This window comes from Limulus polyphemus, unplaced genomic scaffold (assembly GCF_000517525.1).
Source record: "Limulus polyphemus unplaced genomic scaffold, Limulus_polyphemus-2.1.2 Scaffold740, whole genome shotgun sequence".
Taxonomy (NCBI): Eukaryota; Metazoa; Arthropoda; class Merostomata; order Xiphosura; family Limulidae; genus Limulus; species Limulus polyphemus.
The window spans coordinates 46,744-64,027 of NW_013666350.1; the positions used below are offsets into that span (position 1 = coordinate 46,744).

At 32.6% G+C, this 17,284-nt stretch overlaps 1 protein-coding gene across 4 annotated transcripts in view; it reads right to left on the bottom strand.

The window, feature by feature from the left end:
* LOC106460278 (netrin receptor UNC5B-like) overlaps positions 1-17,284 on the bottom strand; it is an 80,724-nt gene that overhangs the window by 19,978 nt on the left and 43,462 nt on the right. For all 4 annotated transcript variants that reach the window (XM_022386953.1, XM_022386955.1, XM_022386954.1 and 1 more), the window contains 3 exons: positions 11,996-12,160; positions 7,260-7,313; positions 798-947 (listed from right to left, as the gene is read on the bottom strand). In XM_022386953.1, coding sequence (XP_022242661.1) covers positions 798-947; positions 7,260-7,313; positions 11,996-12,160 — 369 coding nt within the window. The remainder of the gene's footprint in view (positions 1-797; positions 948-7,259; positions 7,314-11,995; positions 12,161-17,284) is intronic.

Here is a 17,284-nt window from a genome sequence, read left to right on the forward strand (position 1 = left end):
CAAACAAACAAACAAACAATCCCTTGGGAATGGCTACACTTGAACCTTCAGATCCTGATTTGGCCGTTTAATTCACGAGCCGTATAGATGGTGTTCAGATTAAATACTAAATACTTTAAGTTTGCACAGTTTTCAAAAAAGAAAAGTCTTTCACACATAACCTATACTTGATACATTTTTTCAGACGCGTTATAGGGTCTGATAGAAACATAGATATTTATAGTTCTAATCAATTCATAAATAACTATCATTGTGTTCTTTAAAACTCTTTAAGATTATCCACAAAAACGTAAACAATTAACGCGTATCTCGACTACTGTATAAACTGTAGGATTAAAAGTGATTTCTTTATTGAAATATTTATGTTTTTTTTATTCTTTGTTAACTCACCATATAGTAACCTGAATTAATTTAGCGTGTGAAAAATATTATGAAATTGCGCCTAATTTATTATTTGAAATTATACATGTTTAATGATTATTTTACAAAAAAAAAAAAAAACTTTATTGAAAGATTTTTTAAACAATAGTTAGTTACTGCATCTCTTTTGTGGTGCTTACTGAAACAACGATGTCTTGCGTACAGCATGGGTCTTATGACTTAACTGTTACTGTGCCAAACGTTTTCTCATCTATAAATACATATGATATAGTAATTGCATACGCTTGGTTTGATCATTGGTCATTAAAGGAGCTAAATCCCTTCTCATTATTGGTTAAATGAGTTACTTAACAATAAACAGATGTGTACGAAGGACACTAGAATATCATAAAAAATTTAATAGAGAAGTAACATACCTGTATCCCTAGTGCTTCGGAAGGAAACTTCTCTACCTTTGTAACGGCGAAGATAAAGCACTATGATGATCAAAATCATCAGAAGCACAGCCAAAGCAACAAAAAGTCCAATGTATAGAGCGATGCTGGCATTTGTTGTTGCTGGAAAAACTGGAAAAGTGAGACATAACAATTACAAGTTACACAAAATTATATGATAAATAATTGTTACAAAATATAGAGAAGAAATATATATATATATATATCATTATCATTGTTACTCATTGGACGCTGTATTAGCGCTGAAATAAGCGCTTCATCTTCAAGGTCAGAGGTTATTATTTGCACAAATTCCTGTAACTCTCAAAATGTCAGTTTATTTGTGGATGTAAGAATTTCTAGTTCTTACTCCGTATTGTAAATCCAAAAGTTTTAACTGTATACACCTGATGTTAAAAAGTGTCACACAATCTGTTTAGTTTGACAGAGGTCTGGTTTCAGAGCTTCCTGTAATAAAAGTCTTTCAATACGTTTATTAAGACCTCCATATCTAAATCTATTTACAGCTGTGTGAATTAAGGTATATGTCTTACGTTACAGTCCAGTAAACATTCTACAACGCAATATCACGACACGTGTGCTTGACGATCAATCACTTCATATCGTGGGCGTTCAGATGAAAGGTAGAGAGAGAGAGAGATAAGTTCGTGATCTGTGTCGATAACCTGTATGTGTGATGATTATTTAATTTATTACTAACTGTGTACCAGAAAGGGTCTGAAACATCTAACAGTGAAATATATTTGTAGACTGTACTTCTGCATGTCGTATACCTTCAGAGTTTCAAATACTGCCCAAGCTAAGGATATTCTATTTTTCAGATAGCACATAGTAAGAAATTATAGATATATTGCAGTTAACATTTATTGATAAATTTTAAATGAATTAACTGAATTATAACTAGGGATAACTAAACTATACATTTTACTTAGCATTTATTTATAGAAAGTATAATATTTCCTACTTGTTATTGCATCCTTGACCCATGTAGAAATTAAGCAACTTGATAGGATATTTTTACCTTCGTACAGAATTAGATCAATATATGTATACTCTAATATTCGCGAAACAAAATCTATCCTAATTCGATGACGAGGAACCCACTTTGAGACTAATAATGCTTGGAGACGGCTTGAATGGGTAATGAAGAAAAACTTTAATATAAGTTTAACATAACAGCAAATATACAAGGTTTTGTCATCATTTGTTATGTTAACCTTATATTAAAGTTTTTCTTTATTACCCATTCAAGCTGTCTCCAAGCGTTATTAAAACCTATCCTCTTCCCTCTAACGGCGCTTAGTTGAACTAAGTAATAATGTGAGGTAATGTATACCAATGGAGCATGGACTATGAGGCAGCTAAGAAGAATGGGAAATGCATACCACCTCCTTTTGGTTCAACTCTGGATAAAAGATGGACAAAGAGTAATAAATATGTTTGTGTCCCTAAATGCATATACAAAAGGTATTATTAGGTTGCATATATTTATTCGAGATGTGAAACTCGGAGGTTATGGCATAATAAATTAAGAGCTAGTAAACGTGATACCATATATATATATACATATATATATTTGTAATCCTCACGCACTTCTTGCAAATTTCTAGTTTTCTGTTTTACTTTAAGTTATTTTATTTGATACAGTAAATTAATGAATTATTTCCAGTAGTTAAGTGGCGAAAACAATGAGAAAGTTTAATTAACCGCTAACATTACTTAGTCAGTATATTACCAAATTAATACGATACTACTATTATTATCTCTAGTAAGACCTCGTTTTATAGAGCCACATTCAAGGATTCTAAATCACACCCAATAAAGTTAGGTGTACTTTTGTACTTAACGATAACCGTAAATAATATTTTATAATTACACCTATACTAAGAGAGAAAAAAACAATCAGTTTCAATAAATTCATAAATAATAATAACATAATTAAGCCTAATGAGTTAGTCAGTTAACAATAAAAGCTCTAGTTATTTTAGCAATGAATGTATTTACACACTTATCTGGGAAGCTTACACTTACCCAAGCACAATCAACTAAATTTTATCTTATTTGGGTTATTTCAAAGAATATACTACGCACTATACATTAAAGCATAGTGGATAACTAAATTAGTCTCTGTGCTTAAATATATATTCAAGGTGATACAAAAGCTATTGCAATGTTATTTTACATTGTTACAGGATATGATTTTCTCTGACGGCGTTTTAAGAGAAAAGAATGCATTTTGCTCTCAATTTATAACCAGTCAAAGTTCTGAAAAACTAATTCCTGTTAAAAAAACAAACAACAGACAATGACGTAATTGGACTTTAGGAAAAAAAGACATGAAAAATTCATTGGGTCTAACAAAGAAGTTTAGTCCAACTAATTCCGTATTTCATATATTAGCTTATTTACACTACACAGCACAAGGCACTCACTGTCACAACCTCATCTATATTCCATAACATAGGCACATTTAATCGACCGAACTTCCTTTTGTAGGTGCTTATATACGCGAACAGATAAATAATTTGGGGCTATTTTATGCGAAAAATAATGTATGTATATTTAGTTATTTCACAAAATACAGAGCAAAATAATAATTTCTAATACGTTTATTCAGCTAAGAAGATACTATAATCATTGAGTTAAACGAGTATATTTTTCTGAGGCACTTTAACAGGTATATAAAACAGTCGTGAGATATTATTAGGATTACTGCCGAAAATGTCGTTAACAGCAAGAGTATCCAACTGACGAAATACTGTATTCTAATCTTTATAAGTAGAAACGTAAGAAAATTATATTTAATTAGCTATGCTGGTTGCCAAGTTGATTTTTAGCTTCGCTTTTAGAACATGTCTTGCTCTGATTGGAAGTTAATATCAATACAAGTATATCGCTGCAAGCAACGTCAAGAAGTTATCACTGCAGTTAAACATTAATCTACGCTGACAAGGCAGTGCCTATTCAAAAGAAAATTATACTTCTGTTGCTAAACCTTCTTTGCCTTAGAGCATAATGAAGTCTGGATGCGTAGAGCATCCCTATTCCGATTAAATGTCATTCACAACTTTAGGATTTATGTAGGAAAATCCTGTAGGAAAAGCTCTTTAATATCCTTACTAGTGTGAATGGATCCCCACTGGACGTCAGATTCCGGGAATTAGGGTTAACGTATGAATTTATACATATCTTAGATCACTTTATTTGTTTTAGTGATCAAAAATGTTTTGTAAATAGGGTTGTGTTTCGTTATGAAAAGTGGATGTTGAATTACTCTAGACGAGAGAGAGGTAAGCAAAATTAAAAACGGAGAATACTAATTAATAACCTTTTTGGTATGTAAGTAGTTTAACATACAGAGTCAATAACAGTAAACAAGATTCTGGCATAGGCATTTAAACCTGAAGTACCACACTTAAATTTATAATTGTTTTCTTAGCAGCAATAAAAGTTTTGTTTGTTTTTGTAATTAAGCACAAAGCTACACAATGGGATATCTGTACTCTGCCCACCACGGGTATCAAAACCCGGATTTTAGCGTTGTAAGTCTACACTGGGAGGTAGCAATAAAAGTAACTGACCACACCAGACAATGATTGGCGAACTGCATTTATACGCAAACACACATCTAAAACTTTATAGGTTTAATTAACACACTTACTCTTGAATTAAATTTTCCAAGCCTAAAGAGCCAACGCAAAGTGTCAATAATCATCTCAAAACTGACATTTAGAAATATATGTTCGATAAACTATCAAATGTTTCGTCCAAGTGTGTGACTTATTTGTTTCAAGAAAATCGGATTTCTAATCAGTGGTGCAAAAGATGATTTTAGTTTGAAATTTTGTTTTATTAAAGTTTAAGTTTAGAAAACCATAGTTTCAAGTTCTTAGATTCTTTATGCACCATTAAACATCCTATAGATACTTTGTAAACAAAACAGAAAATATCAGGCTTCATCACGGTATAATGATGAAATATTTAGCCGTTCATTGATTCTTACACGGTTGCTGAATTATCTATTGACCAGAACGAAAAATAATCAAAAACGAAAAGATAAATAATAACTTTTTTTTTTAGTTTTATCTTAGTTGAGGTAAAAATATTGCCATTCTGTCTCGGTAGATTGAATTCCACGTATCAAAATCAGGAACTCTACAAACGCCCTCTATCTATACCTTTTCCCCCTTCCAACACATCATTTGCAATGTACTTGAAAACAAACATTAGTGCGAAACAACTACTTTACTTGCGAAACTTCAAATTTTATATAATATATATGATCCAATAGGAATTAGCTTGAAATAAATGGTCATTTGCATTCTATCTTTTATGCAAGCGATGCTTGGATTATTTTCTTAGAAAACCTTGATGCCTTTAACAAAACACAAAATTATAATTGACCTTAAAGATGTGAAAATGTATGGACAAAGTGTCTTAGATCCTGAGTGTTGAATAACCTTTATCGGTACTTCTGCAATCACCAGTAATTTTTCTTAACAGCTCTTAAGATTATCATAAAATCACTTTGATACCTTAAAGTGATTTTTTAAAATGTATTTTTAATCACGAGCCCAAAAAGCTTTTATACAAATGACTAAAATGTCATTTTTAACTATCTCATTTATATTTCAAATCGGTTGAGATTTTAATTTATAGGCCAGTCATCACATTTAAAAGCAAAATAATCGTATGTCGTGCATGGTTGCTCGCCATTATTCCAGTGATTAATAATGTAGATGAATTTGTCTGATCTTCTGGCAGGCTGTTATTCTCATAAAACGGCGTATTTTGTAGACTTGATAACAAAAGACTAAGCACAGTGGATACCAACTATTAAATAAAGTAGCCATATTAAAAGATATAAGAATGCTAACAATATTATTAGCTACTGATTTAAGGATTAAGTAAACATGTAGGTTAGTTAGTCAACGATTGTCTGCAAAAGTTATAACATTTTACATATCGAGTGAAAAATAATAACATAAACCGAATTAGTTACGGTACATAGTAAATAAACAACTTCATATATAAAATGTTAGTAAAATGTAGTTAAAACAAAACTTTTAACATTCTCAAATACATTTCATTCAATCCACTCATATTCTTATCAAAACGGTTGAATTACACGGAGTAATAATTGATATTTTTACATCGTGTGATTATATGACATTAAGTTGTGCAACCAAAGTTTCATTAGAAAACATTTCAATATCTACGTCATAATATCTGTTTTATTTTAGCGAAAAACTGTGTCCGAGCAAGAATCTAATCTCGAATTCTAATGGTATAAGCTCCCAAGCTTACCGCTGAACCACTGGGAGATATCATCATAAAACTACAATAAAAGATTATATGAATTACAGGTAGTTTTATCAACGGAGAGGAGATTTATAAAAGCACAAATACACACACAAATATATATATATCTATATATACATCCAACTACAGTAAAAGGTGAAATAAATTAAGGTAGTTTTATCAACGGAGAGGAGATTTATAAAAGCACAAATACACACACAAATATATATATCTATATATATATCCAACTACAGTAAAAGGTGAAATAAATTAAGGTAGTTTTAAGAAGAGATTTGTAAAAGCACAAACACACACACACACATATATATATATATAAATATATATCTAACTAAAATGAAAGGTGAAATAAATTACAAGTAGTTTCATCAAGGGAGATGAGATGTCGAAAAGCACACACACACACACACACAGGTATATATAGATATAGCCAATCACTTAAATCGATTGTATTAGCAATGTTCAAACATTAATATCAGTTCATTACTTAGAGAAAGGAGCTTATTAGAATGATAGAAAAATAGTAATTGTTAGTAGTCGGAATGGCTTAAATGCTGCATAAGACTAGTTTTTGTTATATCTCCCTAAATTAAAATTATTTTTTTACGTGACGCAAATTAGGTAAAAAACCGTTTCGAGTTCATATTTCGCGTTCGCTTTATCATGATTTCCGATTTATTTTGCGGCGTCTCAGACCGGATATGTTTTTTCTCCCCTTAAAGATCCACTCTAAGTTTCCTTATTCCTTTCTCGAGAGGCTTTTCCTGTGATCAGCGTGGTCGTGGGACAAGTGATAGATTTTATCATAAAACTATGAAGGACAGTTGACGTAATGGTTTTCTGTATAATGTTAGCAGTGATAAAGAAATAAGGCTAGAGCTCCTTTTTACGATCGTAGACAGATGCAAGTTTTAAAAAAAAGTTACATGGTGCATTCATTATTATTATTATGCATCTTATAACATTTTCGGATACAAATATTTCAGTCCAATACAAATCCCAAGAAATTGCTTACATTAACCTAAAAAAGAAGTTTTGAGTTATATAACAGGAAAGCTTGTAGAAGAAAAAAATCACATGAAAACGCACTATAACTTCACTCACCTTCTCTGCTGCGGCTTTGACCATATGACCTGAGATTATTTGACTCTCGACCAGCTGATAAAAAAAAGAAATATAACATAAGTAAATAACGATTTAGGTTTGTCATAAAATCTTGTTGTAGAATTTTCTTCCGGCAACAGTTTTTTGTGCTATTATGAATAATATCCAAACTGTTCCACCAGTTATGTGGGTTTATGTATTAAACGTGAGCTGGAAAACAGTAATATTATGTCTAATGTTTCCTTTTCGTTGCATGAAATTCTAAATACGAAACCAAACTTCACAAATTTTGAAACTTAAGCTTGTGTATATACGAATACATCATTTCATTTCAGTTTCAACAGAACATGCAACCCAAGATGCACAAGTAAACAACACTTAACACAGTCGTTTAGGGTTTGGGTTTCTAGAGTTACAAAGATAAGGATATTGTAAATCTTACAAAATATAATTCTGCCCATGAGTCAAGCAGAAAATGAATCACGTGGTGAATCTGGTTATTGAAGGCTAACTTAGAAGATTAACAGAAATATGAGAAGCCACACGTCACTGTGATACTGTCTGCTGATATTGTTTAACAGTTTTGTTTTATCCTGTTTGAGGAACTAACACACAACATTTCAGGTATTTAAATAAAAAAAATTAAATAATTAGTTAGTATAAGAAAATATTTTTGCTTAGGAAATTATCTGAGTTCGTATATATATATATAACTCGTCTGTTTAAGACTCTTATTCTGAATTATTAATTTTCAGCTTTTAACCAGCACCCTAATTTCTACATCGGTGGTAGTAATAAATACTTTGTGCCACAATTTACCCTTTTTATATTAGAGTTATTAACATTCAACTATGGCAAAGATTTTCAAGGAATCGAAATCAACATTTTGCTCGTAGACTCTATGTTTTTAGAGTTTAGTTAGGTAAATGTCAAAGTTCATTAAGTGTCTTAGCACTTAATGTGTTCATTTGACACCACACATATCAAATGTTTGTGCAAATGTATTCCCTAAAGAACGTTTTAATCAGAAAGTCACGTGCCTAGGCGAGATAAATATTATCATAAATGACCATGTGTTTCCAGATAATATTCTAGGTGTCCTAGATCTAAACCCTCACGTGGGCTTACAGGCAGCTTTAATAATATCATAATTCCTAACATTTTTTTTAGACTTAATATCATTACTAATGGTTTCATTCTAGAATTTACTTTCAGATTTTAGGGATTGAATACTGAGCTACAACTTTTAAAATCTTCTCCAGTAAGTGGATGTATTAAGTACCATTAGACCTATTAAAAGTTTTAGGTTTTAGTTTTCATAAGCATTGTTATTCTACAAATGTAGACTAGTCAAGATCATAATTATTAAGTGTCATTAGACCCACTTAAAGTTTTCGTTTCAGGTTTTGGTTTTCATGAGCACTGTTTTTCTACAAATCTAGTCTAGTCAAGATCATAATTATCATATCTGATTATATTGTTGAAGATGAGCATATTTGTAGGGTCCTAGGTCTTAATTTAATCACAGTGGAATGCAGGGAGTCCAAAATATGTCATAGCTGGACCAAATATATTTTATAATATGACTAATTGATAATCGTGCGCAGCAGCATATGATAGCTTAGTATTGCTTATAACTTATCTCTTGTAATTCAAATGCTTATTGTGTTGTTCTGTAAGTTAAGTGTTTGTATTATCATTATTTGTAACTGTGTGCTACAAGTGTGTCGTTGTTATAGTGTTTTTGATTAACATGGTTATCATTTTTCTGGAAACAATAAAACCATGGAAAATGTTAAAGTCAGCTTGAACAAGAATTATTTATTTATATATATATATATATACACACACATATATATTAGCGTGTTTGTTAAAAAATATCAAGAAATATTGAAAACTGATTTAAATTCGAGTGATCTTTTGCGACAGAATCAAAGTGAGTCACTAATTAGTGAGATATTTAGTGTTCCGTTCAAAGAGCATATCACTAAGGGCAGATAGTGTAAGTTAGGTCATATCAAATGAGACAGAAAGTAGGCTTGATTGGAATTACGACTATACAGATATAAACTGTCTTAATTTCCTAAAGAAAGAAATTCAACAAGTTTAAAAAATTGTGGAGCTGCACAAGTAAGCTTTTGCAATTTAAATACTTCTATATCTTATATAAATAATCAATTTCTTGCTTGCAAATAGTTCTGAGACATCTAAAAGTTATAAAAATAATTCAGGTAAAAGCCCATTACAAAACATTATTTATGTTTTATTTTCAGAGAGCATTCACATCTTACATATGCCATTTTATTATGACACGCTGTCTTATGGTTATTTCTCATATTTGCTTATTTAATATTTTTTCTTTTACTCCACATTGCAAAAAAATAACGCACAAATTGTATGATTCCTACTTGATAATTTCTGTTCTTTATTCTATAGTCAGTTCGATTCCATTTTCACTAAAGCACTCATCCCCACTAATTATATTTAAATGTAATTTCCGGATCTCAGTACTTATTTTCAAAGTTAAGTAAATATTTCCATTTTAAAACGCAATTCACTTGAAATTATGAAATAATGACTGAACATTTTTCACATTATTGTCTTTTTTTTTCATGCAACTCTCGTTGAGATCAGCTTAAAGTTTTGTTTCCGACATACCAACTGATTCGGGCTATAACTTTTGACTTTGTAATTATTGCATTGTTTTATCATTAATAAATCGATTTTCTACAGAGGTTGAATACGTTTCAGTAAAACTGTTTTGGAACCTCAAAAAGGCCAGTCATGCTATATCTGACGACCGTACATCTTGACTATAGCCCTGAAGCACAGTTTCCATCGCAAAAGATCCGTAGTAAATCTATCATGTCTAAAGCACACCGGCCCGGCATGGCCAGGTGGTTAGGGAGCTCGACTCGCAATCTCCGGGTCGTGGGTTCGAATATCCGTCCCACCCAACATGCTCGCTCTTTCAGCCGTGGGAGCGTTATAATGTGACAGCCAGTTTCACTATTCGTTGGTAAAAGAGTAGCCCAAGAGTTGGTTTTAGAGCTGCCTTCCCTCTAGTCTTACGCTGCTAAATTAGGAACGGCTGGCGCAGATAGACCTTGTGTAGCTTTGCGCGAAATTGAAAACAAACAAACTAAAGCACACCTTTCCTCCCTGAATGTTTTCCATAGTCTATCTAGTGCACGAGGACGACATATTTCCCGCACTCGTTTCAACAGTGCAAGCGTACAATTGTTGACCTGGCGTGGTCTGGTGGTTAATACGCTCGATCTGCAATGTGCGGGCCGCGGTTTGAACCTCCGTCACTGAACATGCTCGCTCTTTTAGTCGTGGGGGCGTTATAATGTGATGGTCAATCCCACTATTCGTTGGTAAATGCTTCGCCCACGAGTTGGCGGTGGGTTGTGTTGACTAGCTGCTTTTCTTCTAGTCTATCACTGTTAACTTAAGGACAGTTTACGCTGTTAGTCCTCGAGTAGCTTATACTAGTTTTCATATACTAGATTGATTGTAGTTAATAATATATTACTTATTTAGAACATTATCTAGTATGTGAATAAAGTTGACTTGAGTTGAAACTATAGGTGCTCCGTCTGGCGACTTGACCGATGTGTCTTTACATGGAATAACATGAATACCTGTTTTATTTTCCAGCTGCTTGAGGAATGCGACGGTTGAACAGGAGGTATGACTGAAAGCTTTATCTTGGTGAATCCATGCCCTATAACCTCGTATCCAATCAGAGATCCTTTGTGATTATTTTGCATACTATTATCTGCAACATGTGGACGGCTTTGCTACTGACTTTTGTGTTCGTGGATTTTCACCTGTTACAAATAACACATTTTGCTTACCACAGCTGAGGTGCGACTTTTTTCTCGTCTCTTTTCACGCTTATGATGTGAGTCTATGAATATTTTGCGTCGGAAAGAGTTTTTACATACCATCCCCAAAAGCAATACATTTTCAGGGGCATCACATTGTCTACGTAAAGCCAATGTCAAAATCTAGTTCTTATACAAGTCATTCTACGTTGTATTGGCTGTGGTTGTCACGTGACTTGCTGATTTGCATTTTCAAAATATTTTAAATATAACTTGTCCATTCTTCTGCACGTCTTTTACCCTATGTATACTCTAAATGCTGTCCACCCGCTTTCTGTGATAATTGTGGAAAATGTGTTGTTGTTTTTTTTGCGTTTTTTTTTTATAATAGTGCCTATCCTTCTGCATTCTAACCTACACAATTCTGAATACATTCTTAAGAGACTATTGTACTTACTCAAGAATGAAAGGATAATTTCTTTGGTGTGGTTATACAAATTCACTCGAAGTAACTTCGCGTGAACAACATAATTAATGGGTTATTGTAATTGGAACAGCACAAAAAGTCACCAAAACATACTGTCGTAAAGGGCTTCAATATACCTGATACATATATTCTGATATCTTGAGAAATACTTCAAACTCTATATCCAACCACTCCGAATACTCTTATTTCTACTAAATCAAGAGCACCAATAACAGACAATCGAGATATAGTGTTTGAAACTATAATCAAATAAATCAAAAATAATACTTGAGAATATCAGATAATGATTTTCTAGATGTAAACGTACTTGTATAATATTTATTATTCACCTTTTATTTCAAAGGTTGTAAGAAATAAAAATAATATGGTAAAAACTTAGCATTTGCTAAATAATGCACTTGGCGACTCAAAAGTACCTCTGCACATTCCTCCTGTGCAATTGGCTGTCATTAAGTCCTTGCCTTCACAATAACGACCACCATTAGCTGGTCTAGGGTTGGAACACGTTCGACGTTGATGGTGTCTACAGTCTAGACCACAGGTTGACCACGAAGACCACGATGTCCAAAGACCATCTATCGCTGTAAGACGGAAAATAAAATATATTTAGTAACCATAAACCAGACATCCAATTATGACTATGAATAGAAATGTAACGATACTGTTAGGTTTCATTGCCTCATAAAACCTGCATAATAACAAATATATATTGTTATACAGAGGACACACTGATGAATCGCTTTCCGTATTATCAACCCATCTTAGTTTCTTGTGGACAGCATTGATTTTGTTTATATATTTTAGAGCAAAGCCACATTGGGCTGTCTGCTGAACAACACAGATAATAATCAGTTTCTGATAGTTATGTTTACTAACCACAAGTTACTTCCTACTGTCATCTTTTTGATCATTATCATTAAGCTTCAAACATTCATTTGCATAATTTGAGCTATTATATGCACAACGAAATATAAGTAGGTGTGGTAGAAATTTGTATTTTTATTTATTACACAAATGGACTTTTGATGTATTTTTTTCATTAATGGAAACGCTGTTAGCGAAGGACATCTATTTTAACAAATTACTGTATATATATATATATATATTACAGAAGGTCTAGCATGGAAACGCTGCTAGCGAAATACATCTATTTTAACAAATTACTTTATAAATGTATATATCACAGAAGGTCCATGTTCGTTTCTACGTGCACTTAATTGCATTAAAAGTTGAACTGGATATTAAGCATGAAATAGAACTTCACAAGGCCGTGTTTGAAGCAGCTTTGTACAATATGGACCTTGTCGAAAGCAAACTTTAGGATGGTATCTGAAACTTTAAACAAACCAGAGTTACTTAATCATCCATCATGGCTGCGTGGTTTGTAGTTTCAGAGTCAGCTTATAGTTGATAGATGTGTAAACAGCGATTCTGTTCATCTTTGTAACATCTAACCATTTCTATAGACTCTTATTACATAAAAAATACACCATCACTGCTAGAATGAAACGAACCGCGTTTTTTATATGAAACACATGTTCCGCATTTAAGAATGGTATCAACTTATTCTTTTGATAAATACTAGGATTCTTGAAAAAATGACTTTCAATATCGGAGAGAACTCTACCAGTATTAAGCAATGTCATGTAAACAAAATAACAAAATTATATTTCCTAAACCTAAAATATTTCTGATAATTTTCATTAGATTTGAAATATGGTATTACATATATTAACTAATAACTACGATCATGACCTTATAACCTAGAAAGTATCCTATAAAAAAGTATTTTCAGGAAAAGTCTTGCTGGCTGTAAGAAACATTTAAGATGAAGAAGCAGGAAGGTCAATTTAAAATGCTATTTCTAGAAACTTTTAGTATAAGACTTGCAATGACCGGATATTCACGAAATATTTTGTCACACGTTTTAGACCTAACCAAAATTTCTGCTCTGTTTGTAACATCACGGATTTATGTATCTTTATAAAATAAGAAAACTCGAAAATAACTAATAAAATTTCGGTTTTTAAAACCGTTTTAGAAAATATGAACACTTAAAGACAACCCCCCCCCCCGTGGCTCAGCGGTAAGGATGAGGTTTACAACGCTAAAATTCGGAGTCCGATCTCCGCCGTGAGCATAGCGAAGGTAACTCATTGTACAGTTTTACGCTTAAACAAACAAACAGAAGAGAAAACGTTATTTTGATCACCAGGGCACTAAAAGTTTAAAACATAGCTATAAAATGCATACATTTAATGGTTGAAGGCGACTTAAGTCCATATATAGAAAATGTTGTTCATTTACTTTTTCGCTGTCATATTGAACTCATATATAACACCCTCTAGAGCACTGCTATAAATACATATATGTGTAATTAAGTAAATGTTCTGAAAAATTGATATTTAATTGCATCAGTGCATTTATGATTAATTAAAAAATCCTAAATTGTGCATATTAATTTGCATAGTTTGGAAATAGATGTACAAACAATTATGTTACTTAATGCTTGTTATTATATGAGAGCGCAGTCATCCTGAAATATTTCACGCAATTATCTCTAACAACTTAAAGATTTATGCTGATGTGACAAGTTATAAGCAAGATACAAATATTTATACAACACTACAAATGTTAATGTGTTTATATCTAAAAAAAAACCTTTCACTGCAAAATTGTTTGTCCATGAACTTGACAGTGAAAGAGTTGATATATTTTGTAATTTGAGAAAATATTTGTTTGATTGTTTGTTTTGTTGATAACAAAGCTACACAATGGGCTCTTGTACTGTAATCCCCACGGGTATCGAAACTCGGTTTTTGACATTATAAGCCTTCAGACTTACCGCTAAGCCTCTGTGGGACTCTGAAAGATTTAATAGTGAAAATATTTACTTTTATGACTACAGCTACATGTTTTCAGACACTATTATGTTGTCAAGTGACCAAAAAAAACCTGATGGTTTGTTTTGAATTTTGCGCAAAGCTACACGAGAGCTATCTGCGCTAGCCGTCTCTAATTTAGCAGTGTAAGACTAGCTGGGAGGCAGCTAGTCATCACCACCCACCGCCAACTCTTGGGCTACTCTTTTACCAACGAATAGTGGGATTGACCGTCAATTTATAACACTCCCACAGCTGAAAGGGCGAGCATGTTTGGTGTGACGGGGATTCAAACCCGCGACCCTCAGATTGGGAGTCGAGCGCCCTAACCACCTGGCCATGCCGGGCCAAAAACCCGATGAAAAAATTGTGAGTACAATCACAACAAAATAATATCAAAGTTAAGAATACAAAAATCCCTGTTCAATCTTACATAGAGACACAAATGCTCTACACCGATGACTCGGAAAAGTTTATTTGCAAAGAGGACAAAAGCCATTACTTGATTAAGAAGTACACTTCAGATTAAGACATTCTAAGCCCAAAGTACAAACGTAAGAAATTTAAACTGATTAATATGTTCAGTAAATCTACTTGGTTCTCATTGTATAAGTTTCTCGCTTTAGAATCATTCATTGATTCCATTGGTTGTGTTTAACAAACCAAACACGGAACAAAAAGTAGAAAACACATATATATCCAACTAAACCTTACACTTTAATTCTCCTCACGTGCAAGGTTCGAATTAATAAATTGTAATTGGTTATCGAGTTTAAATAAAATTCAAAACTCTCTGCTTTTATCTCCTCGCCCAAGGTCTTAAGTTATGTGTTATCACACAGGCTATTTCAATCGAATTAACTCATCAAGATTTAACGTATTAAACTAGCTCGAATTGCTCCTGGATGTGGACGAAAATGTTATGAATGTGTTTTTCCGTTTGTTAGCAAAACACCCCAAAAATTTCAACCACCTGATTTACGTCTCTTCCCAGTCCAATCCAGATAATCCCAATACTTGCACCACTTGATTTACGTCTCCCCCAATCCAATCCAGATAATTCAAATACTTCAACCACTTGACATACGTCTCTCTCCAATCCAATTCAGATAATCCAAATACTTCGAACACTTGATTTACGTCTCTCCTCAATCCAATCCAGATGATCCAAATACTTCGAACACTTGATTTACGTCTCTCCCCAGTCCAATCCAGATTCAAGTATAAAAATAGGATAGTCATCATTATAGCACGTACAGATTTTATATCGTTTTTCTTCGTAATATCTTCTAACTGCAGACTCTAAGGACTACCATTATTATTGAAGAATATTTTTGGCATGATTCGTTGATCAGCCAGTATAATAATGTAACTCAGATAGTTCCAAAAAACGCTTCTTCCTTATTTATCACGACCCCTGCTATGCAGTAACTAGAAATATCTACTAAAAAAAGGCTTAAATTTTTAATGTGTGACTTGACCAATGTCCTTGAAATTTTATCAGACGTTCTTTCTTTTTAAAAGAAACAGTAAACATTACCGGTATATTTACTGGAATTCAATGTTTGTCCATAAACATAAATTGTGAATATAAGACTCTCCTGCAAAAAAAAATACCATGGTAATAGTGAGTAATAATAAAAAACAACGATTTATGGAATTTGACTGAAGTCGATTACAGAAAGACTTAAATATAAATAATACACATGAAAGTGTAGAAAGTAAAACATCTCTGCCCACTCAGTACAATCACTTTTTTTTTAAAGCGTATATTTTTAATGTCTTGTTGCTTAAAATTTAATACATAAAATTTATTGCTTATGCTTAATGTTTTCTGTTATAATCGTACAAGATATCAGCGTGAAATTCATCTGCTGTTAATTAATTCTCTGGTATAAAAAAAATGTTGTGGTGATTGATAACATAGGGTTTACCAACGATATATAATAGCGACAACGCCATTTACAACGACACTATTGGAGCCAACAAATCAAGAGAGCTCATTAGAGATAAAAAAAAAGGCAGAAAATATACACACGTAAGTACCTTACTGTTTAATTGAATTTTACAATTATTTCAACCATAAAAACAAAGTGGCAAAAATCACTAGTATTTAGTGATAATTTAGAAATTGGAAATTGTTTCGCTTGTGAGTGTTTGATTTGGGAAAATTAACCCCAAGTTTAACTTTCAATAATGAAGTATCATCGCATTAATCACAAACATAGCCTGTAAAAGTTTGGTTTTCACAGTATGAAGTGGTGGGTGTCTTTATGGGCAGCATCTCGTCTTAGATATGCGTAGGCTGGAAATCACAACAGTCTTAATTAACTTCTTTCACAGTTCCAGAACGAAAAGCGTTTGTTATCCACGCTTGATTTATTCACGTATTGATACACATGACACAGTCAGATCGTTTTGCAAGTAAAAGCTTGGCTTAGAGAAGCTGTAGTAAACAACAAAACAGTTACGAAAAGAAATATGTTTTGCGTCTTACTGAAAGCGCCGTAACGTTATTTAATGACGTTTCTGATGATAAATGTGAATTTGAGCTTAAGTAAAAGCAGTATAGTATTCATCTTTCTATTGTATAAACCAGTGCTCTCTGTCTTCCTCATATGACACACCATTGACACAAAAACATAAAAATATACAAACACATTCCAGTAAATGGTATAAAACCAAAACTTCCTTGACTGGCGATAGAAAGACGTAAGCTTTGTTGATTTACAACTTTGATAAAAACACAGCAAACACACGTAGAAATATACTTATATATGTATATATATATATATATAGAGAGAGAGAGAGAGAGAGAGAGAG